This window comes from Prunus dulcis, chromosome 5, assembly GCF_902201215.1.
Source record: "Prunus dulcis chromosome 5, ALMONDv2, whole genome shotgun sequence".
In the NCBI taxonomy this organism is placed as follows: Eukaryota; Viridiplantae; Streptophyta; class Magnoliopsida; order Rosales; family Rosaceae; genus Prunus; species Prunus dulcis.
The window spans coordinates 15,954,777-15,982,283 of record NC_047654.1 but is presented as its reverse complement, the minus strand read 5'-3'; the positions used below and the strand labels follow the sequence as shown (position 1 = coordinate 15,982,283).

The 27,507-nt window shown below is 36.1% G+C and overlaps 4 protein-coding genes across 6 annotated transcripts; all 4 read left to right on the top strand.

Moving 5' to 3' along the window:
• The first annotated feature begins 6 nt into the window (after positions 1-6).
• On the top strand, positions 7-4,747 carry LOC117629263 (plant intracellular Ras-group-related LRR protein 7). Its single transcript, XM_034361800.1, has 10 exons — positions 7-444; positions 1,029-1,098; positions 1,299-1,345; positions 1,943-2,051; positions 2,177-2,262; positions 2,934-3,024; positions 3,202-3,287; positions 3,665-3,751; positions 3,855-3,991; positions 4,403-4,747. Exons 1-9 carry the CDS (start codon positions 346-348, stop codon positions 3,963-3,965), a joined length of 786 nt encoding a protein of 261 aa, XP_034217691.1. The 5' UTR covers positions 7-345; the 3' UTR covers positions 3,966-3,991; positions 4,403-4,747.
• Positions 4,748-6,624: 1,877 nt separating this feature from the next.
• LOC117628229 lies at positions 6,625-10,491 on the top strand. 2 transcript variants are annotated; one of them, XM_034360629.1, is made up of 3 exons: positions 6,625-7,371; positions 8,245-8,392; positions 8,727-10,491. In XM_034360629.1, exons 2-3 carry the CDS (start codon positions 8,251-8,253, stop codon positions 10,079-10,081), a joined length of 1,497 nt encoding a protein of 498 aa, XP_034216520.1. In that variant the 5' UTR covers positions 6,625-7,371; positions 8,245-8,250; the 3' UTR covers positions 10,082-10,491. The 2 variants fall into 2 exon arrangements, with proteins under 2 accessions (XP_034216520.1, XP_034216519.1); XM_034360628.1 differs by having other exon boundaries at positions 8,652-10,491.
• A 6,682-nt stretch (positions 10,492-17,173) lies between these two features.
• Positions 17,174-19,524, top strand: LOC117628290 (zinc finger protein ZAT4-like). The gene is made up of 2 exons (XM_034360708.1): positions 17,174-17,637; positions 17,719-19,524. The coding sequence occupies exon 2, from the start codon at positions 17,781-17,783 to the stop codon at positions 19,398-19,400; it is 1,620 nt and encodes a 539-aa protein (XP_034216599.1). The 5' UTR covers positions 17,174-17,637; positions 17,719-17,780; the 3' UTR covers positions 19,401-19,524.
• A 1,721-nt stretch (positions 19,525-21,245) lies between these two features.
• LOC117626877 (zinc finger protein 346-like) lies at positions 21,246-25,279 on the top strand. Of its 2 annotated transcripts, XR_004585659.1 has the most exons (4): positions 21,246-21,737; positions 22,151-22,573; positions 22,903-23,579; positions 24,654-25,279. XR_004585659.1 is itself a non-coding variant. In XM_034358662.1 (3 exons), the coding sequence occupies exons 1-3, from the start codon at positions 21,351-21,353 to the stop codon at positions 23,419-23,421; spliced, it is 1,329 nt and encodes a 442-aa protein (XP_034214553.1). In that variant the 5' UTR covers positions 21,246-21,350; the 3' UTR covers positions 23,422-23,794. The 2 variants fall into 2 exon arrangements, 1 of the variants encoding a protein (XP_034214553.1); XM_034358662.1 differs by lacking the exon at positions 24,654-25,279 and having other exon boundaries at positions 22,903-23,794.
• The last annotated feature ends 2,228 nt before the right edge of the window (positions 25,280-27,507 follow it).

The following is a 27,507-nucleotide window of genomic DNA, read 5'->3' as shown; positions in this document are numbered from 1 at the left end:
GCCACACTAAGCCTTAGAGATGCGAGTCACAGGCGAACACGTGGAGGAAATGACGCGGTTTTTTGGGTCCCTGAATGGAAAATGAAGTCGTCGAAAATGACGACGACTGCTTCTTCTTCGCCTCCTCCGTAGCTTTGGAGGCTCTGGAGACCTTGACCCTCACCTAAACCTCTCTGCACAACGCTAATCAAATTTCATTGTCTCTAACTTTGAATCCAAGAGACGAAATTTTATTTGTGCAGAGAGACAAAATTGAAGAATATATACATATATAGATACAGCGCCCTCTTCAATTCCGTTGCCTTCTCTTCTCAAAATTTATAAGATTTATTTGTTGGTGACAAAATGGGTTGCAATTCCAGCAAAAGCGTAGACTCAAAAGCGAACAGAGCCGCCCGATGGCGATCCACCGGCATTGTTGGTTTGCGGGACTCCAAATTGAAGGCAATCTCTCTCTCTCTCTCTCTCTCCTATTGATATGCTTGATTTTGAGTTGGATAATTGTTTTGAATTAGAATTAAAGGAGGGTATTAAATGTTGGGGAGGTGAGAGTAGGAGGGTGGGTGGGATAAATTGATCAAATTTTAATAAAGTTGGTTCATATTGGTGGGCTATGCATATTGCTACATTTCCGTGATGGCTTGTGATTACAAATTAGAAGCGAGAATTATGTAAAGGTAAATTTTTTTCATAATTGAGATGTCTCAATAGTCTGGCTCAGATGTAAATTGAAGTTGAAAGAGAGCTCATGTTAATCCAACATGGTTTCTCTTTGAGTTGACGGATGAAAAAGTTAGCTTTTTGGTTGAGCGAGTAAAGCAGTCATTTGACATTCCCGTTTGTACTGTATTTATAGAAATGTATGCATAAACTGGCATATTTATGGTTGATGTACGCTGCACATTTTAGGCAATGAGCATCACAGGTTGGTGGTTTCATTCACGTGTTTCAGAAGAGATGCTTTGCCTCATTGTGTGCTCTTGTGTGTTCTAGGTTTGTTTACTTATTGGTTACTTTCTCTGCAACAGTCATTTCCAGATGAAATTCTTGACCTGGACAGATCAGTACGTACTCTTGACTTAACACACAACAAAATAGGTAACGTACTTTTCTCAGCAAGGCATCCAATTCACCAATTTAGCTGTGTAGTTTTCTCTGTAAGGCATCTGATTTTCACTGAACTAATCTTAACTATAGAGGTTTTCTCGTGGCTTGGTTTTCAAGGTTTCAGTATTTTTAAATCTTACAGAATGAAGCATACTTATACATCTAGTTTACTTCTCTTTTTCTGCATGCAGTTGACATTCCTATGGAAATTAGCAAATTAGTAAACCTGCAGCGACTGGTGAGAATTATGTATTTGACTTTTGTACATATACTGTGGCTCTCATTCCTAAATTCATGCTCTACAACCAATTTGTCATATATAACATTTTTAAGACTTCAACTTTCATTTGGTTTACATTCATCATTAGAATAGAGTATATAGTGACACAATTTTTTTTGATGAAAATGATGGTCCTTCTATGTTCAACAGAGAAAATCCCATGAGTTTTCTCTGTTGAACATAGAAGGATGAATATAGACTGGCACAAATTTTTTTTGATGAAAATGATGGTCCTTGTTTTAAAGGTTACAATCATGAGTGGACTGTTGGATGGGATTTAGTGATTTTTAAATATGTTAATGAATTGCTTAGATTATTCAATTCAACATATATGAAAATACAAAGTTGTTTTTTTACGAGAAATCAAAAGGTTTTTTGTTTTTTTTTTTAATGAACAACTTAAATAGTTGACACAAATTGAATAATGTCTACATGATGAAGATTTAGACAGTGGGATGATCAATGCAAAATTGTTGAGTATTAATGCAAAATTGTTCTATCGTACATTGGGATGATCAATTTAGACAGTTGAATATGAGTTGCTCTATCTTTCAGGTCTTAGCTCATAACCTCATTGACAGACTACCGATAAATTTGGCAAAACTAGAGTCTCTAAAAGTTATGACACTTGATGCAAACCGAGTGACTTCCTTACCTGATGAATGTAATTCTCTTCTCTAAGTAAGATAATGTTATATTTAATTTGGTTTCTTCAACTTCGTGGGATTTTCTTTCAAAGACTTCGTCACTGGATGCCTAACTAACAAGATGTATGTTTCCTTTTTCTAGTGGGACAGCTGGTGAGACTTGAGCAGTTATCCATCTCTGGAAATTCCTTACAATATTTGCCTGAGACTATTGGAAGTTTGCGCAATGTAAGTGATTTGGGCTTTACAACCTGTTTGTCTGTTTTTCTGTTCATGTGGTTAGGAATTTTATATCTGAATTAAAAATCAATCTCATGTTCCCCTATAACAAACTTGCATTATGTCAATAATTACTGCATCGATGAACCTAGTGCTGCACCTTGATCTAGATTTTTCCAGAACATTACTAGCATAGAAGTTAAAAGTTCATATTCTCTGAGTGGCTAGGAAAGAAAATTAAAAACCTATTTTAGAGAAATGGTGAGAGTGGCACGTATTAGTGATAAGAGAAAGTTGGCTTAGGTGGTATAAACATATGCAACGTCAACCATTAGATACACCTATAACTGAAGAACGGTAGTTATTCAAAATGGATTCGACTGCAGAAACGCTCCGCGGTGATTAATTTTTAAAGTAGAAGATAGAAGAAGTAATATGAAGATATCTAAACAGATAGATTTAATTGGAGTTACTGAATATAATAAAAAGAATGAAAGACGAGAGTTCATATAGCTCAACCACATATGATTGGACAAAAACAAGGATGATGATGATGATGAAAAAGAAATCATTGGAAAATACATTAATGGAATCTTAATTCGATTTCTAACATTTTTGAATATCAAACATTTAGTATTTCTTGTGAAATCCAGGATCTAACAATGGATTGTGTAATGCAGTTAAAGCTTTTAAATGTATCGAACAACAAATTAAAGTCTCTTCCAGAATCCATCGGTAGTTGCTTCTCTCTGGAAGAATTACAAGCAGATGGTATGTTTAAATTTTTCTATTGTTCTACTAGTTGATGTCCGTTTTATGTGGTTTTTTGTGTGTTCAATTTTTATATTATGGGTTGATTTTTTTTCTTTCTCTAATATGGTTCTAAGGTTGTAATTTTTTTATTTTTTTTAACCGCTCACAGCTTCATGATTCTGGATTGCTTTTCAGATAATTCAATTGAAGATCTTCCTGAATCAGTCTGCAACCTTGTCCACTTAAAGGCACTTTGCTTAGACAATAATAATGTGAAGCAGGTATAGTTTGTACAGATCACACGAGTTTCATTTGACTTTCTTAACTACATAAAAGATGACTAGTTGGAGTCTTTCTTGGGCTTTTGGTTTCCATGTGCTCCCTAAATCCCCCTACCCCTACCCATCTTAAAATGGGTGCTTAGTACAGTTTTGTAATGTAATGTGATGGCTAAATCCAGACATGGCTCCCTGGAAGGAAATCTTTTACTGGTTCTACTAATTTATAGATTTAAGTTTGGATGTTGTTAGTGGTTGGCAGATATGACTGCCAGCCCCTTCACCACTCACTCACCATTTACTTTTGGACGTTGAACTTTCCTAGAATTTTTCTGTGGCTGGCCATGCCTGTGTTAATTTATAACTCTCTTGTTTGACAGATACCTACTAATCTGTTGAAAGACTGTAAAGCTCTGCAGAATATTTCCCTGCATGGAAACCCTATATCAATGGATCAGTTTCAGCAGGTATGCCACATTTTCCTGATGTTTGTTTTAATTCTGTCCTTTTTCTTTCCCCAGCAATACTTTCTATGTATATTTGAACATTTACCCTGCGATAAAAATCTAGATGGAAGGATTCCAAGAGTTTGAAGCAAGGAGGAAGAAGAAGTTCGACAAACAAATTGACTCAAATGTGATGATCAGTTCCAAAGGCCTTGATGAGGGTGTCGATCATTGAGAGTATGACATTGACATCCTGAAACAGTAAGTTCTGAACCAAAGTCTCAATGAAGTTCTAGTGTTTGTATTGTACTAGCAAAAAGAGAGGAGTCTTTGGTTGGGCGGGTTTATTGGTTGTGGCTCTCGTAAAATCTTTGATATTACCAGAATTGCACTTTGTATTTGTCCTCTCATTTTTCTGATTTGACAATCAATTCTGTAAGTATCTATTAATGGTCACTGCCGTTCTGGTTTTGCCTACTATGCTGATTTTTGAAGTAAAATTGACATGTTCAAACACCAAGCATACTCAAGTTAAGTTGCTCATCGTCCTCCCGTTCCTATCTTAAAGCAAATGATAGTGATGGGTTGACACACAAGATTTGCATATTTCTTCTTGCTTTCTACCGTGGCTTGCATTTAACGTTTCCTTTTTATAAACTGATTCGGCAACAGAGGTTAACGAGTCAACGCCATTCAAATGAGAAAGAGGGGTGGTTACTTCGCCGCTGTAAATTGAGATGAGCTCTGCTGTAGCTTGGGAATGGACGACAACATTGTTATTTATGATCCCTCGTCATGTGCAAAATAAAAAGTATCCGAACTCAATTCTGTTGCATTGTACACTTGATAGTGTTTTCTTCAATACTTGCTGGTCATTGGCAAGCTTTGTATGTGAAAGGGTGGGAACTCATTTTGGTTAAACATTTGAACTGTAAAATAAAATGTTACATGTACTGATACAAAATGGAAAAGTGAATATAATGAGAACACTGAACGCAATTTCTGGACAGATTTTCATTCGACCAAAGTGGCAGATGATAAGCAGTCGCCATTTTTGGCTGGGCGGGCTAAACCTCTAACCAATTTGTTTGTTCTTTCAATTTGAATAATAAAAACTACCAGCAATTTACAAGGCTATAATTTTTGGCAAACTAAAAAATCTATTCCCTCTCCCCAATATCGCTTGTGTTAAAAAGAAAAAAAACTAAATTTATATCATTTATAGCTACAGAAGCTAAACACTAGGGACTAATTAATCAAAATAGCCCATCATAAACTCCTCCCTTTATTTTGGAGCTCTAATAATGAAAATATTTTAATTCAAAATTGAAAGATTTGTAAGCATGAGAGCAAAAATACACAATTAATCAAATAAAAAACCAAAATCCAATTTTCTCATTGAATGGCAAAGACCATGTTCTAAAGGTAAAAGACAACTTTTATACCATCGTTGTCTCTCTTTTTTCTTTTTTTGGTCCGAGTACCATAATTGTCTTAATCTATATCTATATATATAAAGCAAAAAGCAAAGAATGATGAAACATTCAAAATACCAGAAAATTTCATTAGTTATTCAAACATTAAGAATTAAAATTATTAATTAAATGAGAATAATATGATAAATTCACATTTCTTCATATTACAAAAATTAAAATTAAAAATATAATAAGATAATAGGTCCTACTTTTATGGAACATAACTACTCATATTATCTTTTCTTAATAATAAAAATTAAAAAATTAAAAAAATTAAAAAACCAATTTGCACATGCTTTACGCATATGCCAATGGGCTAGTATATATAAAGCAAAAGGCAGAGAATAGTGAAACATTTAAAATACCAGAAAATGTCTTTCGTTAATCCAAATATTAAGAATTAAAATGATTAATTAAATGAAGATAATATGGTAAATTCATACTTTTTAATATTTAAAAAAATTAAAATTAAAAATCAGATAATGAATCTTATTTTTATGGAATACAACTACCCATTATCTTTTTTAAGTCTAAAATAAAATAAAATATATTTTTTTAAAAGCCTCTCACATGCGCAGAAGCGCCTGCGGAAAGGCTAGTGTATATATATATATATATATAAATCAAAAGGCAGAGTTTATCTATATATATAAAGCAAAAGGCAGAGAATGGTGAAACATTGATTAATTCCAAATATATCCTTTGTTAAACAAAAAATTAAAAGCACACAATTTTAATTAAAAGAGGGTGAAATCGTAAAACACCATTGATTTTAAAATAAAAAATAAAAAAATAAAAAAGGAGTAGTGCTGTAGAAAATAAAGTCGTGCTGTGCGATTGATTTAAAAAAAGAAAAGAAAAAAGGAGTCGTGCTGTACAAAATAGAGTCGTGCTGTGCTGTGCTTGACTCAGAGAAGAAGGGCTGAAGAACGTGGAGAAAAATTCCTCATGTTCAGAAGACAGAGAATAGTAAAACATTTAAAATACAAGAAAATATCATTGATTAATGCAAATATTAAGAACTGAAATTATTAATTAAATGAGGATTCACAGTTTTTCATATTAAAAAAATTAAAATTAAAAAAAAGATAATATATCCTATTTTTATGAAACATAATTATTTATTATATTTTTTAATTCTTAAATAAATTTTAAATGTTTTTTAAAAAGCCTTTTGTTGGCTCAAGAGCGTACAGAAAAGCTAGTTTCATGATAAGGAAAACATCTTGGTCACTTTATGTGTTGTATTTTATCCACCAATAAAATCACATAAGCCCGAAAAAGGCAAGAGACAAATTTGAAAGCTTAGTTGTCCTGGCCACTTTCCGCTAACCAAATGCCACGTGGAACACTCACCCGAGGCTAATATAAAATTCCAAATCACCACACCACCCTTCATATACCTCATTTGTAGAGCTTATTTGTCTCTACGTCCAATCTCTTCCCGTATTCGGAGGGGTATTTTCCGTAATTTTGGAATAGACACGTGTCTCTTTTCGTTATTTCTGTCCTCGGACAGCCACTTACAAAAAATGCTAACCCTACTTTGCCCCTTTTCTTCAATCGCCGCCTCTTTTTCGATCTCAATAATTTTTTTCACCCGATTCCATCTTGAGCTTTCGCCTTAATTCCGAAATTGAGATTAGATTCGATTAATTCGTTATCTCCCCTATCGTTCGATCCCAATTTCAACTATAGCCGTGTTCACTATCCGATTCTAGGGTTAGGGTTTCAGAAATTGTTCGATCTTCTTCTGCGATCGTAGATCTAAGAAACCATTTTTTGGATTAGCGATTTCCGTTCTCAATTTTTTCGGATTCCGTAAATTCTTTTGAATTCTTTTGGATGTTTAGGTTTTCTGATTTCTGGGTTTTGATCCGTTTAGGCTGAATTAATCCATAGATCTATTAGCCTTTGAGGTTTTTCTATCACACAGCTGCTGTATTTGTCCGTGGATCAGATGCAATTTTCAAGATTTCGACGAAAATTGAACATCTGGGGTTAGGGTTTTCAAGATTTTAGGGCTTTTCTTTATTTCTTAAATTAGGTTGGGAAAAAGTCAGATTCATTCAAGTAAAACAGTTTTGCCCTTTGGTTGCGTTTCGAATTGAGCTTTTATCTTCCAAGTCAGCGATCTGCTTCATTTCTTGAAGACTATTTTTTGAGGTACAAACCAATTCCTTTTGTTAATTTATGAAATTATTATTTCTTAAAAATTAGAATCAATTTTAATTACTTGCTCAATTTTTGGGCTTTGATATGGCACCCATATTTTTAGCTAAATGGGGCGCCCTTTTTTAGAAATAGAATAGCAAGCATATTTACCAAATTGCCCTTCATTAGTGATGTCTCTTCTATGCCTCAGGGTGCCAAAATAATTGGCCCCACAAACCCTTTAAGAATATCAGTTATAATCATAACTTGATTCATAATTCTGAACTAGATTATAATTATCATAAAATTATGTCAGGGACTTGTGGTGGTGTCATTAACTGACATATAAACTGATTCTTTAAGTTCTTGCGTGTATATATATGTCAAAGACATAGTATCAATGTCTAGGGTGATACATGACGTACTGAATGAACATCTTTTAGCAGATAGTTGTGTTTACTGAATTAAAATCTTTTGGTAAGCCTATTTGGGTTTGCTGGATCTGTTTGAGTTTGCTTTGTTTATTGAAAGCGTTTGGTTTATGCAGACTCTAAACTGTTAAAGATGTGTTTATGTCAGTGGAAGCAAGTTAAGATGACATTGATTTGTGATTGTAATGGTATGTTTTGGATGAGGTCCTGCTTAGTTTCATTCAAATGAAACGTGCTTGTACTGTCTTTGCTGAGGGATAGAATCATGGTGGAGTTAGACAATCATTTAGCTTGAGTAATTTTAGCTGAAAATATGTACTAGAGATAATTCACTTGTGCTTTCTTTTAGATATATAGAAACATAGGTGCTGGCTTCACGGTTTATGATGGTATTAAGGAGTTTTAGGAGTTTCTTTTGCATTTTATCTAAACTTATTTTATCTCTGTCCTGCAGTTTAATATGGTACAAAAACGGCCTCTTGATGATGAGCAAATATTTGTTTCTTTCAAGCACCCAAGACAAGTGGGGCACAGTAAAGAGCTAGTTTCTTTTTCAGAATCTGTTTTTCCTGAAGATGTTTCCAAGAAACCGCAGACTTTAGGTGAGGGACCGTAGTCTCTGTAAATATATGTCGAACCTCAGAGGGAAAATTTTGTTTGTCTGTCCTAATCAATTTTTGTGAGTTTTTCTAAGACGTTTGATAATTGAATGTCAAACAAACTCAAATCATAGCGTTTTTCACTTGTTTCTCATTTTTGTGTATAACTATTTTTGGTTACATCAAGACAGCCTAATCAGCTGGTTTTCGTTTTTCATTTTGATTTGAACTCTTGAGAAAAGTTCTGATTTTTAATTGGTAGAGAATGGATGGGCAAAAGACAATGATAAAGGTGAAGAGAAGCTTTCTGATAACATATTTTATGATCTTCCTAAAGGTGGTGAGGATGTTGAAACCAGTGCACCTGGAAGCTTTACCATCTCCTCATGGACCACAAGCAGTACCAGTGAAGAAGATTCTCTGTTGGAAGCACCATTTCATGGATCCTTCTCGGACTGCTTCAATCCTGAACGTCCAATAAGGACATTGGCTCAATCTGAGGATATTTATTCTTTTCTTTTGGATCACCCTCCTCGGAAGTCTGTCTCCATTGGACCAGAGCATCAAGCTGATGTTCCACTGTGGGGTGCACAGGGTACCAATAATAATTCAAATAATTTAGATACATCTGAAGCAGTTTCAAACTCTGACCTTGAGGATGAGAAACGACTGATGGGGACCTGTGTTATTCCAATGCCTGATTCTGATTTATCTGCCGACACTGGTTGCATAGTTGGAATTGGTAGAACTGATTGCAGCTGTGAAGATGAGGATTCTGTTAGATGTGTCAGGCAGCACATTTTGGAAGCAAGAGAAAAACTTATAAAGACAATCGGGCCAAAGAGATTTGAGGAGCTAGGATTTAGTGACATGGGAGAGCAAGTCGCACAAAGATGGAGTGAAGAGGAGGAACAATTATTCCACCAGGTTGTCTTCTCAAATCCAGCATCGTTGGGCAAGAATTTCTGGGACAATCTTTCAACCATCTTTTCCTCCCGGACAAAAAAGGAGATTGTCAGTTACTATTTCAATGTCTTTATGCTTGTGAAAAGGGCTGGGCAGAACAGGTATGACCCAATAAATGTCGACAGTGACAATGATGAATGGCAGGGCAGTAATGATTATGGTGACAATAAACTAGCAGTTACAGAGGATGAGGACTCAGTGGTTGAGTCTCCCATATGTCAAAATGTTCCTGGTTATTATCAAAGTTGGAAGGATAATTTGCAAGAGTACGATGAGGAAGTTGTGGATGATACTTGTGATGATAATGTCAATGTGGATATGTTTGGTGGGGGAACCAAGCAAATTTTAGATAGATGCTATGGGCTGGTTGACAACTGCAGTACCTGTCCCATAGCTCAGCTTCAGGATAAGATTTCTTGGGATGAAAAGGGAGATCAAGAAGTCCAAGATGATTCATGCTTGTCCTTTGATGCAGCGGCTGCTTCACAAGAGAATCAGCTGAAGTCTGAGGAGGGGAATCATTGGTCGGGTGGTTTCAATGGATCTAGCAATCGAGGTGACCATGAATATGTCTTGGAGCCTTGTGATACGAAAATCTGGGATGCTGGGTATATGACTTGCCCTGAGAATAAGGTTGACTTCTTGCCAACTTGCAACATGATTGAAGAGGTTTTCGGGAAAGAGTCTTGGAATTACAAAGCAAGGGATGGTAAAAACTTGGGCTAGAGTTGCTTGTCCTTTATCAAGGTGGTTTTGGAAAAGCAGCATTGAGGTGTTCATATCCGGTGGTCCGCCCAGAGGTCTTTTCCTCCGAATTTTTTTTAGAGGAGTTGAGTTTTCCTTGTGTACATCTGATTTGTTGGGAGATGGAAGCTCGCTGTCCCTGTAAAATAGTGTATTAGAAGGTGATTTGCTGTTGAGGTCTCTTTTTCATTAACTAGTGTGGAAATGGAAAATTCCCTTCTTACCTTCTTCCTAAAGAGATCCAGAGTTGTCATCTTTGTAGGGTTCTGCCGAAAATATACATATATTGTAAGCGCAACGGTCATCTTCGTACGAAAATACCGCGATGTAATTTTGAATGATTTTTCTAATGAATTTTTTTTACAGAGGATTTTATCCCTCATTCCTCACTTTGATGTCTGCCTAATTCGTATCCATCATCCCCTAGATAAGTGAAACAGAATGAATAATTATGCCTTGAATACTGATTAATTTTGGTAGAGGACTTTTGGTGCTCAATGGTTTTGCAATTATGTTGAAAGGTAAGAGAAGCAAAGCTTTTATGTCTTATTATATGAGCTAATCTTTGATTCCATCATCCACTTGGCTTGGGATAAAGAAATATGCACTGCAGTTTCTCACTGAGCTGAAAGGCGACAAATAAACAAGTTTAAGAGACTCATATCATATAATAGAGCTAGTGGTAGCCTAGGGGAATGCTAACCCTAAACCAAACCATCCTCCTCTTCCAACCAAAAGGCTATCTAGGTAAGGAGGGCCCCACATGATGATATTTTTATTTTCTATACAATTTTGTTTTCTTATTTGAAGTTCATTGACTCTTTTGAGTATCCCCTAAGCCTTGTTTTGCTGGTGAGTGCTTGCTCACTAATACATGCACCATTATTACTCTTGAAGAAACACATGTATCTTTATGATTGGACCATATTTACATAAAATAAATAAAAAAAAGGAAAGGAAATTTTGGCATCAAACAAATATTAGCAAATAATTTTCTTTTTTCAAAGGTAAAAGTAGTGTGATTGAGATTGAAGATACTTTTTCATTTTTTTTTTTCTTTCTTGGGTCCACTCAATTTGAGTTCATTTTTCTCACTGTGAAGCTAATAGTAATAGCATTCGAGTCAAAATGCCCCAACTGCCAAGACTATACATACATATTAGCTTATGATTCAATTAAAGCTTAATATGCTTATAATCCGTGCAACTTTTTAACGATTTTATATTGTTTGATCATTGATATGAAATTGGTGTCGGCCAAGCCCAACTGACAAATCAATGTAAATGTTGTGTTGTCACATGTTTGCTTCATGCAGTGAAAGATCGAAGCAACATGGCTATGATCTCCATTACACCTTTCAACCAACTTATTTTATTTCCTCCACACCACTAGATATGTTAAGATTTTAGATAGAAGGACTCTTGGCTCACAACTAGCAACATCGATATTGTCCCCAACTTAACCACCTAGTTAGTAGGTGTGAGGTTTTACACAAAAGGTCTCGATGTTATTAGGAGTTGAACCATTTATTATATGAGACTTTCTATTTTGTTAAGTTTTCGATGTGGGACTCTGTATTCTTCAACACTCCTCCTTACGTGGGACCACTTTTTTAGTGGGCCACACATGCAATCAATTCCTCATCAGTCACCCTTTTTTTTATAATTTTTTTTTTTTAAAATTTGGGATTTGTTTTGATTTTGATTCAATTTTGGGTTTTTGTTTAATTTGAGTTTGTTTGATTTGGGTTTAATCGGGCCCAGTCAACCAACCTGGCTCTGATACCATGTTAAGATTTTAAAAAGACGGACCCTTGGCCCACCACTAGCAACATCGATATTGTCCCCAACTTAACCACCAGTTTAGCAGGTCTTGAGTTTTATACAAAAGACCTCGATGTTATTAGGAGTGGAATAATTTATTATATGAGACTTTCTATTTCGTTAAGTTTCTTATGTGGGACTCGTGTATTCTTCAACAATGCTAAAATATGAATATGGTTTGAATGCATTAGGTTTAATTTATTCTTCTCCATGAGGAGGTATATATAAGAGTTTACATGTGGGCTTTATAAGGAATTAGATACAGTAAAAAATTAGGAAAGTATCTCCTAATTGTACAATGATTTATCAATTATATAAAAAATGAGGAAGTAAATCCCTTAATTAATCAAGGAAATAAATCTCCTTGATTAATTAGGAGACTCACGTCAACACTCCTCCTCAAGTTGGTGCATATATGTCACCAATGCCCAACTTGGTAAGTGAGTCATGAAATACTCTGCCACAAACAGCTTTTGTTAAGATATCTGCCAGTTGATCTTCTGATTTTACGAATGGTAGGCGGATGATTTTCTTCTCAATCTTTTCTTTGATAAAATGTTTATTCACTTCAACATGTTTGGTTCGATCATGTTGAACTAGATTATGGGCAATGTCAGTGGCTGATTTGTTATAACAATGTAATTCCATTTGCTTTCCTGGCTTGAAACCTAATTCTGTCACTAGTCTTCTGATCCACAGTAGTTCACAAACTCCGTGAGCCATTCCTCGATACTCTGCTTCTGCACTAGATCGAGAAACGACATTTTGTTTTTTACTCCACCAAGTGACTAGATAACCTTTTACGAAGGTAAAGTAATATGAAGTAGAACGTCTATCTGCAATAGAACCAGCCCAATCAGCATCTGTGTATCCAATAACTTCAAGATCTCCATTTTTTGAGAACATTAATCCTTTCCAAGGGGCTGACTTTAAGTATATTAAGATTCGATCAACTGCATTCCTATGAGAAACACTAGGCGAATGCATAAACTGACTAACCATACTCACAACATATGTGATATTTGGTCTTGGAAGACGTATGAAAAGTAGAACCTTTGGTGATGGTGATAGAACCAGGAGTCTGGGTAGCCAGGTCAGCGGGATTGACCGCATGCTTCTGTGAGTTTGCAATAAGATGGAGAATCGTATGGGTTCCTGACATCGTAGCGGAAGTAAGATATGATATAAGAAGGTGAGGAATTTGATGTAGGAATTGGATTTAAGAGGTATGTGTATAAGATCTGAGAGTATGTGTTTAGGGATTTGGATAAGAAGATTTGAGGACTTTAGATTTGATGGATTTGGATTTGGGGAAATTTATGAGGAATTTGATTAGGGTTTTGGATTTGAATATGAGAAATTTGAGATAAGGGTTTAGAGACAAAACAACTTCTCTTCACTCCCCCTCTCCCTCCTAAAGAGAAGGGGTCGTCAGAATAAAGAAATATGCAGTATCTTTATGGGAATACGTCAAGGTAATGGGGATATGTTAATAAACATATCATTTTCACTCCCCTCCCCCCCTTGAAGAGGAGGGGAGGAGAACACTTAAATTTCAAGAAGAACGCAAGCACAGGTCACAAGAGAACTTGACTCTGATATCATGCTAAAATATGAATATGGTTTGAATGTATTAGGTTTAATTTTTCTTCTCCATAAGAAGGTATTTATAAGAGTTTACATGTGGCTTTATGAGGAATTAGATACAGTAAAGAATTAAGAAAGTATCTCTTAATTGTACAATGATTTATCAATTATATAAAAAAAATAGGAAAGTAAATCCCTTAATTAATAAAAAATAGGAAAGTAAATCCCTTAATTAATCAAGGAAATAAATCTCCTTGATTAATTAAGAGAACATCAACAAGATAGAGAAAAAAAAGTCATTGTGGCCATTTAAGAAAATGTTTCCCAAAAAAAAAAAAAAAAAAAAACTTCATTTTCAAGGAGACAAATGCGTAAATTAATAGTTTATTAAGAGAAAAATAAAAAATCATGTTCTTGTTGACATACACGTGACGTAAGTGAGAGTCGAGAGATTAATTTCGAATAAAATGTGTGGATATACAAACTGATTAATGTTGCACTTGTAATGAAACAAGAATGATCAAGCACGAAACAAAACAAATGATTTCTGCTTAAAAATTAGGTGCAGGTTTAATGGTCAACGGTTGGCATCTCTCGTAACCAATTACCAACATTTTACTGATGTATGGTCTGGTCAACGAGTGTGTGATTCAATATGTTGTTGATGTGATTATTCACCAATGGTTGTGCTTGTGATCAGAAATGAATTTGTTTTATTTTGAAAAATTTAAAGCAACTTTGAGTTCAACTGAGCCCAAAAATACTAAAAACACAGCTGCTTTAGATCCAAGTACAAATATTTCTCAAATTATCTCTATGGTGGAGTGGAGTTCTTGTTAGCAAAGTGGGCAGTTCAACAACTGGTGGCAACTGGTGTGGCTGCCAGAAATTTAAATATAAAAAAAAAACAATTGCTTTCTGATAAATATACAACTCCACCTTCACTTTTTTCAGCTCTCTATCCTAACACGTCAAAAAGTCATTAGTGAATCTTACAAGCACATAGCCACAACACCAAGATGTCATGTTTAATTTAGTAGGTAAGGTACACTGGAAGTATTTATAAAGTATCTATAAATCCACCTAGCTAGTTGCTGGGTTGGGACCAAATTAAACTTCATAATTAGTTCAAATTAAGTTAATTACACACAAAAAATGATTAATATATTCATTAACAAGTAGAATCTATACATATATAGAATAGAACAAGTGGGAAGGGTGTCCAAAAATGAAAGTAACAGAAAATATGTGTTCTCTTCTCTGCCATGATTGTTTGAGAGATTTGGTGTTGGATGGTGGTGAGGAATGGGGATGGAAGCTTGAGAAAGCATAAAGCCAAAGTGGGCATCTTATCTCAAGTCTTGTACATGTTACAAGGCATGGCAGAAAACAAGGAGTGGCCTGTGGCCATTCTTTCATTTGAAGGAGTCTACTAGTCAATTTTGAGCATCACTTTTGGAGGGCCATCTCTCTTGACTCTCAAGCGAAGTCTTCTGTGGGCTACCATTCATATCTCTCACGTACGTATTTATACGTATATATATATATATTCCAGAATGGAACCCGTGTACATCATACGTACACGCGTACAAACATAAAAGAAACACTATAATTGAATCTGCTGATGGACCAGTGAACATAATAGTATGTGCACATCTCGTGGATCCATTAAAAAATAGACAACAAAAGAAGAGAAAAAAAGAAATGTAAGTACAGAGGGGTTACAGCTAAACATTGTACTAATTAAAGAAGCCGGCAAAAAGGGCACAAAAGAAGGGAATTATGCAGCCAAATAAGTGTGATTAGTGGCTGCTAATAAGACATTAACATTACGATTAGAGCAATGAAAGCCGGCTCCTCCATCATCGTCAATAAAGGCCGGCCAGCAGCACCCTCACTCGTTTTGGCCATGCTTCTGCCCAATTTTCTGACGGCTGCTGCACCTGCACCCACAACTCTAGACGTGCAGCATGTACTAATTCTCATATAATTAATTTGCTTGTATCATTGGGTTAGGAATTAATCCTAAACTAATCAACACCTTTTATTAATTAACTACCAAAACTATGGCCCCCATCTACTTCTGTTAATTTCATTACACCCTTTATACTATAAGTTAGTGATCATTTTAAATTTTCTGATATATATGTTGAATTGTTCTTCTCATGTACAGAACAGTATAGGTTATTTGACCTATATATATATATATATAATGTTATATATTTTGGTGAAGTGGGTTGTGAGTAGGACATGCAAATCCACTTAAATCAAGATTCAGAAAAGGGATGAACTATATTTGTACTGATATATACAATAAGATTCTAGCTACCCCATTCTTTAAAGTTAGTTTTGCCTTTTTGTTAGATATTTTGTTGAAAATTGAATACATGCATGTATTTAAGATCTGGATAGAAATTATATTATCTTCCCTGTATATATTATTTCCAGATCAATATAATTATATATCAGAATAACTTCAACTTCTATATATGAAAATATTGCTGCCTTAAAACCCTTCCTGGGCATAAAGGGATTGAATTAATACTTGGAGGCTTCGTTGTATTTCATAATGATCCGTAGGTGAGCGGGACTGTTATTTGGTTTTTCATTTGTTTTCAAAGAGAGCTTCCAAAAGAAAGAAATCTGATATGGTTTGCATATATGGAAAGTGTGCTGGTTTGTACAAGGCATGGTGAAAATATAATCCAAATTCATTACCTTATCAGAGAGATCATGGTTACCAAACTCTGCTGCTTTTTTCATACATATTTCAAAGGTTACCTATAAAAAAAGGAAAGAAAAAAAAACTTAATTTACTCCAACCATGGGGGTTAAGGATAATGATTTGATCATTTTGGCTCTTGGGGTAAAGTTGGATTTTAATAGTTTAAGGATTAAAGTTAATTGTGGAGATAATCAGGAGGCATAATAATTAATATGGGGAAGCATCAGTATGCATACATATATATTCCAAGATTTAGGCTCTACTATAATATTGCAGCTTTCTGGGCTACTGTAGCATCTCATTCTCATGTTCATGTAGAGAGTGCTCATAGGTACAAATCGGAAGTACCCTAATATATCCCTCCAATTGATCACTTACCAATAAAAGCACATCAAAGTTGGTTTTGAAGGATAATTATGAATATAAAATGAAGGGTTTATAACATAAACAACAGTGGTAGAGTGTTGAATACTGTGCTAAATGCTTTGGTTGAAACTCAAGGAACTGGATAGAGCGATTAATCTGTGGGACACACCATGAAAAATCTTGAAAATTAATAAAAGCACTTTTATAATAATCAATTGATGAGATGAAGAAAAAAAGAAAAAGAAGAGATAGTCCAAAAGAATAACGGCCAGAGAGTGGAACCTTTCACTTGGGTGAGAGTTTAGAGAGAGAGAGAGAGAGAGAGAGAGAGAGAGTAGAGAGAGAGTGTGTGTAATGTGTGTGGGGCCCAATTTCTTAATAGCAAGACAAAGGAAGGAATAGTTAAGGAGGAGAGGGAGTTAGTTTAAGTAGGTTCCTGAGGCATAGGGATGCTCAGCTGGACAAATCTTGGCCGTTGGATTGGGGTTGGCGTAGGATCCTCAGTTGAGTACACGTGCTGCTATCTTTCCTCTCCTTTACCTCTCTCTCACTTTTTTATCTTTGCTTCCATGCATGGATTTCTCCTCCAAATATAGTCAAGTTCACAGGGAGAGAAAATAGTGTGTGAGAGAGAGAGAGAAACAAACGCTCGCTCACTCACTCTCGCTTTTAATTTCTTCTTTGGCCTGTTCATCTCCATCATTACCAACAAAGCCAAGCCAACACCACCTCACACCTCACCCTCTTCAAATTCTGTATCTTTTTCTCTATTTTCAACTACCCAAGAACAGAACAGAAGAGAACAGAAACAGAGGAGCAGAGCAGAGCTACTAATTCTCTGGAAGAGTAAAAGCTACTACATATTTCACTGTCAGATCTTTTTTCATGCTAACATAACTCTGAAATCTGGGATTTCTTCTTCTTTGTTGGTTAGCTCAAAGAGCAACAGCATCGACCTTGATCTGATGCAAATTTCACTCCTAATTTGAGCTTTCACCTTGATTTTCTGATCTGGGTTCTGTCATTTCTCTTTGGAGGTACTCTGTTTCATTAGCATTTGTTCTTTTTTAGTGTAATGAGATCAAGCATCTCAGAATTTGGTAAACTTCTTTGATCAGATTTGAAGCCTCTTTAGCTTGGCCGATCTTTACTGTTTCCTTTATTGGAAGAATTTTGATCAATGGAATTGGAAGATCAACAATTCAAGCATCTATGCAAGTACTGCAGCAAGAGCTTTCCCTGTGGTAGATCCTTGGGAGGTCACATGAGGTCTCACTTGACCAATAATTCGGCAGAACCAGAGGAAAAACTCATAATCGGCAAAGTTAAACTCCCATCGGCCAACAATGTTAATTCTGATTTTGAAACCGGACCTCATCATCAGCCAGGTTATGGCCTCAGAGAGAACCCCAAGAAGACTTGGAGGCTTGCAGATTCAAGCGAGGACACTTCACTTCTCCCTGACAAGTTTTGCAGAGAATGTGGTAAAGGGTTTCAGTCTTGGAAAGCTCTGTTTGGTCACATGAAGTGCCACTCAGAGAAAGAAAGAGTTGTTAATTCCATCAATAGCTTTGATGAGGAAGAAGAAGAAGATTCTTGGACTTGTGCCAACCAAAAGCTAGTCATGGACAGCCAATCTGACAACGAAACTACTACTCCCAACAGGAGAAGAAGATCGAGACGAAGAAGAACAAGGTACATGGGCACAACAACCTCCTCTTCCAATTTCTCTATTGCTAATGCTGCCACTTCCTCTGTTTCTGAGATTGAGCAAGAACAAGAAGAGGTTGCTCTGTGTTTAATGATGCTTAAAAGGGATGCGGGTCACTGGGGTGGCTTGAAATTTGTAGCACATGACTCCTCTGATAACAATTCTGTGTTCTCTGAAGCTCCTTCATCAGGTCGAACAAATCGGGTTAAGGCTGATATTAAGGGTAAAGTTTCTGTCTGCAGTGGTATTGAGATTTTGAAACTGAAGAAGAAACTTAATAAAAAGACATTGGAGCTTGGAAATTTGGATTCTGATTTTTCAAAACATGGGTCTAGGATGAAAAAAGAAGAACTTTCTGCTGTTGGGTTTTCCAAAAATGATAAATTGGACAAGAAAATGGAGTTAGCTCAACCTCAATTGGGTTCAAACAACAAGTGCAATTCAAGCAAGAGAAAATTCCAGGAGAGTTATGATTTTGAGTCAAGGTCAGAGCAATCTCTGAAAACATTGAACACAACTAGAGGTGATGTTTTAGATTCTGAAGCAGCCTGCAAGAGTTCACAAAAGAGAAGCAAATTTGAGTGCACTACTTGCAACAAGGTTTTTAGGTCATACCAAGCTCTAGGAGGCCATAGAGCAAGTCATAAAAAGATCAAAGGATGCTTTGCCTCAAAAGTTGAAAGCAGTGAAAACACCATTGAAACAGAGCTCTCTCCTGAGCCAACATCAGACAGTAAGCTCAGCAAGTCTTGCAACAATGAAAACCCCATTGAGCATGATGTTAAAGCTGAGATTAGTACAGAGAATAAAGGTCATGCTTGTCCAATTTGTCTAAAAGTTTTCCCCTCAGGCCAAGCCTTGGGTGGTCACAAGAGATCCCATTTGATTGGTGGTTCAGCTGAGAATAAAAACAGCCAAACCGTTGTAATTCAGAAACCTGCAGCACCTGAAGTCAGGGACTTTCTTGATCTCAATCTCCCTGCTCCTGTTGAAGAAGAGAGCAGTAGCAGCCATGCTGCGGCCTTTAAGCCATGGTGGGTTGGAAGCAGTCATAAGCATGAGGCCCTTGTAGGCCTCATCTCCAACTGAGTTTCCTATTTAATTCCTGCCCATGATGGTTTCCAATCCAATAAAGATTCAAGAGTGTACAGATACATATTTCTGGACATTAATTCATTAATTCTTTGCAGATTTTAGAGTTTGCTGAGGCATTGCTGCTCATTGCCAATTTCCAACAAATTCTCAATTACCATTTCCATCTTTTGTTACAGTATACCATATAAATCTCATTTCCTTTAAAACTCATGCTCATTAATTTTGTTTCACCTTGAAACTTCAATACTGTAATTGAATTTCATACTCTCTTATAAGAATTGTACCTCTTTTTATATATAGGAAAGTAATTATTTTTTTTTAATGGCATCAAAGAGAAATGAGTGAGGGGTTGAAAAATTGGGATGCTATATGAAGTCATGAAGATGTAAAATAAAAAATAAAATAAAAATAAAAACTTATAATGTGCACAAAGATGGCATGTGAGCTAGCTGAAGGTGAAGGTGGTTGTTTAGTCACCTACCATTAAACATGACAACCAATCTCACTTCTTTCTCAAACTTAGTATGTTAAGTGATGCTTATATTTCTCTACTCTAACTACTATGCTCGCTAGAATATAATTCATCTTTTTTTAAATTTGGACCACTCCAACTTACAAGTGTCTATATGCAAGTATAAAGTCACTTCAGCACGCGAACTTTGCTGCCCTCAAATTAACTGCAAATAGGTTTTATTTTAGGTGGGCAAGGCTGCTAAAGCAAAGAATATTTTTTCCCCAATAATCAATTTGGTCTTTTAGACATGATATATTTTTTTTGGAGAACGATCTTTTTTAATTGAAACAGACAATAACATACTAAACACACACACTATGCATGAGATTTTTAGTTACCTCTTGATAGAGCTATACATTTATATATTTGGGCAGCTTTTGATTTAAGTGCTTTTGTTTGACAAGAGCATGGAGAAGTCAGGAGTGGTTGTTTCACTTTGGCTTTCACTTGCTGTGGTAGATGGCAGTGGGTGGTGAGTGTTTGTACATAGAATAGAATGATAGAAAGCCTTGCATATTGTTTAGGCTCTTAAGTGACAAAAGGGTATTAAGTCTTATTTCATATTTGTGTTAATGAAGTTTTTAAATTGAAGTTGGAAGAATGTGTTATTGCCATCTTCTCTCCACGTGTCAACACCTCTTTGTCCCAACAGTCCTATTAGATGTAAGAAATAAGTCATCACTCATCAGATTAGTGGCCTTTCTCAGATCCAAGCAAGAAAAAAGCTTTTGTCTTGGTCAGCAATGGAGTCAACTTTAATACAAAGTCAACTGGGTCTTAGGATTTTGGTTTAGATGTGGGCCAGGGCTGATGAGCTCATTTGATAAATTGATATGATACTCATGCCAAGGGGAAATTTTTATCTCTTAAAAATGTACACTAAGGAAACTTAGCAACGTTTGCAAATATTCATATATGTAGGAGGAAGGAACATGAAACTCAAACAAGAATAATAATGTGCCATAATACTGAGTGGAACCATGTTTTAAAGTATTTAAAAGAGAGTGAAATTTATAACTTTTTTTTTTCAATAAAGAAAAACAATAATTATATTCATAAATTATACACAAATTATCAACCACAAAGACTAGAACAAATATGAAATTTACATCTAAGAAACTTGGATTTTGATTGGAAAATCTTGGTCCCTCAAAATTTACATCTAAATTATTGAAGCTTGAACTCGTAGCCCAAATTGTTATTGAAAAGGTTTTCCAAATTATAGCCCAACCAAATGATTGAAGTTTGAACTAGTAGCCCAAATTATTGTTAAAAGAGTCTTTCCAACCCAAACCCCATTCCCCACATTTCCACAGCACCAGATACTGTGTGCAAACCCAACACCTTCTCCAACGAACCACGCCACAATCCCGTCATACACTAGCCCTAATTCCAACTTCGCTCCCTACATTTCCAGAGCACCAGATACTATGTGTGCAAACTCAACACCTTCTTCAACGAACCACGTCACAATCCCATTATACACTAACCCTAATTCCAACTTCACTACAAAGTCACACTCCCAAATGTTCAATCCTTCACAAGATTCCACCAATTTCACCTATCACATTCCTTATCAATCCAACACCATAAACCCTAACAGTAACCAACGTTGGTTGTTTCCTCCACCAGTGGTTCCCTCTGCAGTAGCCTTCGATCCAGCCATTCGCCCGCCTGGAACTGAACCAAATGTCAATTCAGGCTCATACTCGTGGACCCATGTTGTATTCCAAGCTCAAACGCCATTTGTTGAAGACCCAAATGCTGGGTCTCAGAATGGGGCTATCCAACAAGCTGAACCTGTTGGACACGAAGCTGTAAGTGCCTTTCTTCAATTCAAGTTCGGTTTTTTGGTGCATAATATAACTCTTGGGCTCTTTTCCCTAAATGGGTTGTGATGTATTTGTTTTGTGATCCTATTCTATGGGTTTTGATGTGTTTATGTGGTGTATCGAGTGGTGCTGTGGTAGTGGAAAATTAGATTGGATGTCTTCTTTTCAAAAGCATTGCACCATTTTCGCATTACTCAATTTAGTTTAGGTCATTTAAGTGTATTATGTGTGCATCCACTCGTGGACTGTGTATTCTAATACTCTTATGATGCATGTTCATAGTATGTTTTATGTCTAATTCAGACATTCATAAGTTTTCCCATATGCTTGCATTGTTTAGTATATGTACGATTACAATATATAAAGTCACATTGAAAACCATTTTTTGTTGTTTGCAGTCTATCAAGTCTCTGAATGAGAGTTTGTTAGTGCCCACCACTTCAAATTCTTTGTGGAATAGCAATGGGACAAATCGGTGTGATGTTTGTAATATCAGTTGTAGTAGCAAAGAAAATTACGAGGCACACATATTGGGAAAGAAACACCAAAAAAAAATCAGAATGCAATATAATCCCACTGCTGCAACCTCTAATGTTCTAAACAATATCAGTCTGCCAAGCCAAACAAGCAGTGTAGGTGGGCAAGTGATATTTGGGGGTTCAGGTGTGGCTGCTGGTGCAGAATTGGAAACAAAGAGACGTAAGGTTGTGAATGGTGGTGCAGCAGTTGATTCCATGGTGGTTTGCACAATATGCAACGTTGTTTGCAATAGCCAAGAAGTTTACATTAAGCACCTGGCTGGTAAAAGGCACAGGGCGCAGGTAAATAACAATTTAACTAGCTTTCCTTTTAAGATTCTTCTGTCACTTTTGCCATACATCTTTCCATAGTGTCCGCATTTCAGTATTTGGTTTTTTTTCTTTCACCTGTGATATGGTATTTAGGTTCCCTCAAGTATTTATGAGTGATTTTGGATACACTTGCTTGTATCATGTGAGTCCTCTAGAGGATCTTGTATTCTTTATGTTATTATTTGGATTCTCAATGTTTTCTTATATGTGTCCTTCAAGTGGGCCTATCTTATTTAGTGATTTTTTACTTTTTTATTATTATTAATATATTACTTACTTTTACTATTTCCATTATGTAGGCTAGCTTAGTGGCTCCAAATGTTGGCCCATATTTTGCTGCAGTTCAATCTGAAGTTACTGGCATTTGGAGTAAAGATCCAAATAAAATCAAACTGATTCAGTCTGCATGGTGTGAAGTTTGTAAAGTCAATTGTAACAGCAATGACACCTACATCAAACACCTAGTTGGAAAGAAACATCAAAAGAACTTGGAGCAACTTGAAAAGTTAAAGAATGATGGCAGTGCCTCAACCTCAAATGTTCCATCAGTTGCAACAAATGCAATAATTGGACCAATGGAAAACCCAGGAGCCAAGGGTTCCCAGCCAGAGGAGGATTTGGAGACAAAGAAGCGAAAGATCATATCAGGAGGAGCAGCAGCTGGTGCGGTCAGAACGTGTACTGTATGCAATGTGGTGTGCAATAGTCAAACAGTTTTTAGTTCTCATCTTGCTGGTCAGAAGCATGCTGCTATGGTGAAGAAACAGGCAGAAGTTGGAGTAGCAATTAGAGCCTCTCAACAGATAACCGCTTCTTAAAACCTGAATTCGGCTCAAATATCTTCATTATGGCTCAAAGATCTTCATTGGTGGAGTTGTATAGCTTACTTTTGCACAATTGTCAAGCAGCACCAACAGCAATAGCACAGCTCATTTGATGTTGAGGACTCCTACAAATTGGGACAAGATGTAGAGAGGTGTGATTTTTGTATCCTTGTATTTTTGGGTCTATGGCATGTTTGGAACAGAAGAGAGAAGATTTGCTTGGATATGCTAACAGAGTTGAATGAAGAAGACAGAGAGTTCTAGAATATTCATAGAGAGGAATTTAGGGGAAATGTTACTTTTTGATTTCTGTATTTCTCATTGAATGAAACCAATACACATGGGATTACAGACTTTATACTAACAATCCAACCATAATGACACATCAGCTAACAACCTTCCAAGCTGACTAACCTTTAGCCAAACAGGATATGGTGTGACACAAAATATATATTGGTAATGGATTAGCCATATACGTAAGAATTGACAGTGAATTATGTCATAACAAGCATCTTGAGATAGTTGTTGCAGTACATTCCCTTTCCGTTGTATTGGTTGGAGTCTTGATTTGTTCGGTTTTACTGCTTGTTTTTAAACTAGAGCATACTTCTCACGGATTTTTGGTTTAATAATTTTTATTTGACTTGCTGTTGCCGTCTTGTTACCTTGTGGAAGTTGTTAAATTTCATTCCCAATTACTACCTTATTTATATGTTTATTTACTTGAAAAAATACTTGATTTGTATGCATCTAAAGAAATAACAAGACACGTTGAAAGAATCACAATCCCAAAGCTTGGGGTTGATCAGGATAATGTTTAAATTTTCTTTGCATACCGTATTTGCCAATTTGGGTGTTAACAGGGGCACCAGTATCTCACTTAGCTGCTAGCCCTCCCTCGCTCACTCACTCACCTGTAGGGGTTCTCAACCAATTTATTACTTATTTGATTACGGATAAGTTTGAATTGTCTCCCAGTCATGAAGTCTGTAGAGCTTACATCTACTGTCTCTGTGTTAAGAGAAAGTGGGGCAAGTGGGTGTAGTTAGGCTAGAGGTCTGTGGGATGTGAAGTGCTTATTGGCGCCTTAGGTTTTTATTTATTTATAATTGTTGTATTGCGAGTGGTTAAGTTTATTTTGTAATTAAGGTTATTGTCCTTTCAGAGTTTTGAGGTTTTGTTAAGTTGATTATATCTTCTAAAGTTACATTACTTATGGTTGTTAGGAAGAACTGAAAGAGGAAAAGTTGAAGGCAAAGGAAGAAGCAGAGGATCTAGCTCAAGAACTGGCTGAGCTCAGATACCGAATGACAGGTTTGCTTGAAGAAGAGTGTAAGCGCTGTGCTTGCATTGAACAAGCATCTTTACATAGAATTGCTGAGTTAGAAAGCACATGTATTGAGGTTCAGATTCGCAATGTGTCTGTTACCAGTGAGAGGACACATCTGAAGCGGGCAAAATCGATGAAAATCCTTTGCTGCTCTCCGGCATCTCAATGAAGCAAGGTTCAGAGGTAGCATCCCGATGATTACATGGTATTCCAGCTTCAGCTCTAACATTTGTGGCTGTGGAATTTCCGAGAGACCATTCCAATGAAGGATTGAGTAATGATAAAATATGCAAGCATGTTAGTAGAGAAAAGGAATCGCATTTACATGGGGCAGTGTGAAGAACTTGCACTAAATTGTTTCCCATGCATTTTCCTGTATCCCTGTTTGATTATTTGGACGAGACTTGCATAAAATTTTCATGTACCATATGTATAAACATTAGAAGAGATTAGAAAGGAGGGGTCTTTTGTGTAAAATTTTCTAGATCTTAATTCTTTTTCATGTGCCTTATGAAAGTCTCACATGAACTGTGTTCCCCTTTGCACAATCATATGCATAATACCAATCAAAATTTAAACTTGATAATTGCAATAAGGACTCTACGCTAGGCAATTAACTCAAGTAAACTACATTCTTAGATCTAGAAGTGGCCAACATATGGAGGCCCTCCTCAATCATGAAAGTCTTCATAGAAAAAAAAAAAATTGTAGATGTATTTGACCTTCCATCTTTCCTTCAATTTGCTTCATAAAATTTTGAGTCCATTGCAGACGGTGAGACCGTAGTCTCAATTGGCAAAAGTTTTGAGCTTGAATTTTCCGGTCTCAGTGCTTCAAAAAACCGGTATGTGGCTGTGGGAACCTAATTTTAAGCAAACCCTAGGTCAAATATTTCCTTCCATTTGGGGATTATTTGATTTGGGGATTCTTGCCTTGATTAGGGATTTGATTCGCATTAAATCCCTAATTGATTTAAATCTCCTAAAATCAGAAAAATAATTCCTTTCCCAACAAGGATTATTTTTCTCCAAACCCTAACCCTACGAGGCTTTATAAAAGCATAGCCACACACAAGGGTTGAGGTACGTCTGAAATCTCTACTAAAAACTCTGCAGAAAATTCCTCTCAAACCCTAGCCATCTCTTTTCTCTCTCTCTTTTACATAAGGCTCCGGCCACCCGGTTTACCCTTAAACACATCTCCTTATTCTAGTTAGCTAGTGTTTTTCTTACAAATACTTGAACTAATTTAGGCATCGGAGGGCCTTTGGCCAACATCCCCTGGGTGTGGTCCTCTTATTTGTTCTATTTTGCAAGGAGAAATAGGCGGCGAAGAAGAAAGGGGAATCTTTCGAACCGAATATTCTCGTGGGGAAATTTACTCCTACAGTGGCCATATTGTACAAGAAAATATCGGTTACCACCAATGTATGGATTGCCAACAGAAACACAACCCTCACTGGTTCATCAGGTGTACTCAAGGTGCGTAGCCCTGGAATTCTTGGCCTTGTTGACCATAAGAACACTACAGTTTGGTCTTCCAACACATCAAGTTCTGCACAGAATCCAATGGCATAGCTTTTGGATTCTGGAAATCTTGTTGTGATAGATGGCAATGGTCATAATGACCGTGATAATATTTTATGGCAGAGTTTGATAACCCAGGTGATACATTAATACCAGGTATGAAGCTTGTTAGGAACAACATCACAAGTTTTAATTTAAATGGCATCTTACACCCTGGAAATCCTTCTCAAGGAAATTATACAGATTAACTTGGTCCTGATGGATACCATGAATTAATTCTGAGAGAGGGTTCTGTTATAAAATAACGGACTGCACCATGGAATGCAATCCAATTTAGTGGGATGCATAATTTAAATCCAAACCATTCGTACACATATGATTTGTGTTATGGTTATAACTTATAAGCTTCCCAACAGCTCAAAACCCTTATCAGGCTGGCGTTAACTCAAGATGGATTTGGGCTGAGCTACATCAGGAGTGATGGAAACCAAGTCCCCAGTATGTAGATGCTTGAAAGGATTTATACCAAACTTTCAACAAGACTGGGACTTGGTGGATTGGTCATATAGCTGTGTGAGAAAGACTCAACTGAATTGCAGTGGAGACATCTTTAAGAAGTACTTCGGGGTGAAATTGCCAAGTATAGAACAATCCTGATATAACACTAGTATGAACTTCAAGGAATGTGAGATGATGTGCATGAACAACTGCTCCTGCATCGCTTTTGCAAATTTGGTTTTGGATATCCGAGATGGAGGAAGGGGGTGCTTGATGTGGTTTAGCAATATGATTGATATAAGATATTCCAATATAAATGGGCAAGATTTTTACATAAGAATGGTTTCATCAAAACTAGGTATGGAATCATCTTGCTGTTTAAAACAAAGTTTGAAAGCCACCAAAAAAAAAAAAAAAAAAAAAAAAAAAAAAGAGAAGGAAAAAAAAAAGAAGAAAAAAGAAATCTTCCAACAGTTACATGATTAGAAACAAGATAGAGCCAGAAAACTTTTGTCATGATTAGAAAACTATTTCTTTAGAATTGTCTCATAAACTAGCATTAATTGTTCATTGGTCGATAAAAAGTAAAGATTTTCTTCTTTATGAATTTCTGACTCCTCAATCTTCTGCTTTCAAATACCTCATTCCTAGATCAAGGAGACAATACAAAGATCACAGTAATGAGTATTCTGTTTGTTGTGCGAAAACACTACAAGATATTGTCGT

What these genes read in the sequence shown, in the direction of transcription:
- LOC117629263 (XM_034361800.1), top strand. Translation starts at nt 346, where the DNA reads ATGGGTTGCAATTCCAGCAAAAGCGTAGACTCAAAAGCGAACAGAGCC. An exon ending in TGCGGGACTCCAAATTGAAG is followed by an intron (nt 445 to 1,028) that starts GCAATCTCTCTC and finishes TCTCTGCAACAG; the next exon opens with TCATTTCCAGATGAAATTCT. An exon ending in ACAATAATAATGTGAAGCAG is followed by an intron (nt 3,288 to 3,664) that starts GTATAGTTTGTA and finishes CTTGTTTGACAG; the next exon opens with ATACCTACTAATCTGTTGAA.
- LOC117628229 (XM_034360628.1), top strand. Translation starts at nt 8,251, where the DNA reads ATGGTACAAAAACGGCCTCTTGATGATGAGCAAATATTTGTTTCTTTC. An exon ending in CAAGAAACCGCAGACTTTAG is followed by an intron (nt 8,393 to 8,651) that starts GTGAGGGACCGT and finishes TTTAATTGGTAG; the next exon opens with AGAATGGATGGGCAAAAGAC.
- LOC117628290 (XM_034360708.1), top strand. Translation starts at nt 17,781, where the DNA reads ATGGAATTGGAAGATCAACAATTCAAGCATCTATGCAAGTACTGCAGC.
- LOC117626877 (XM_034358662.1), top strand. Translation starts at nt 21,351, where the DNA reads ATGTGTGCAAACTCAACACCTTCTTCAACGAACCACGTCACAATCCCA. An exon ending in AACCTGTTGGACACGAAGCT is followed by an intron (nt 21,738 to 22,150) that starts GTAAGTGCCTTT and finishes TGTTGTTTGCAG; the next exon opens with TCTATCAAGTCTCTGAATGA. An exon ending in GTAAAAGGCACAGGGCGCAG is followed by an intron (nt 22,574 to 22,902) that starts GTAAATAACAAT and finishes TCCATTATGTAG; the next exon opens with GCTAGCTTAGTGGCTCCAAA.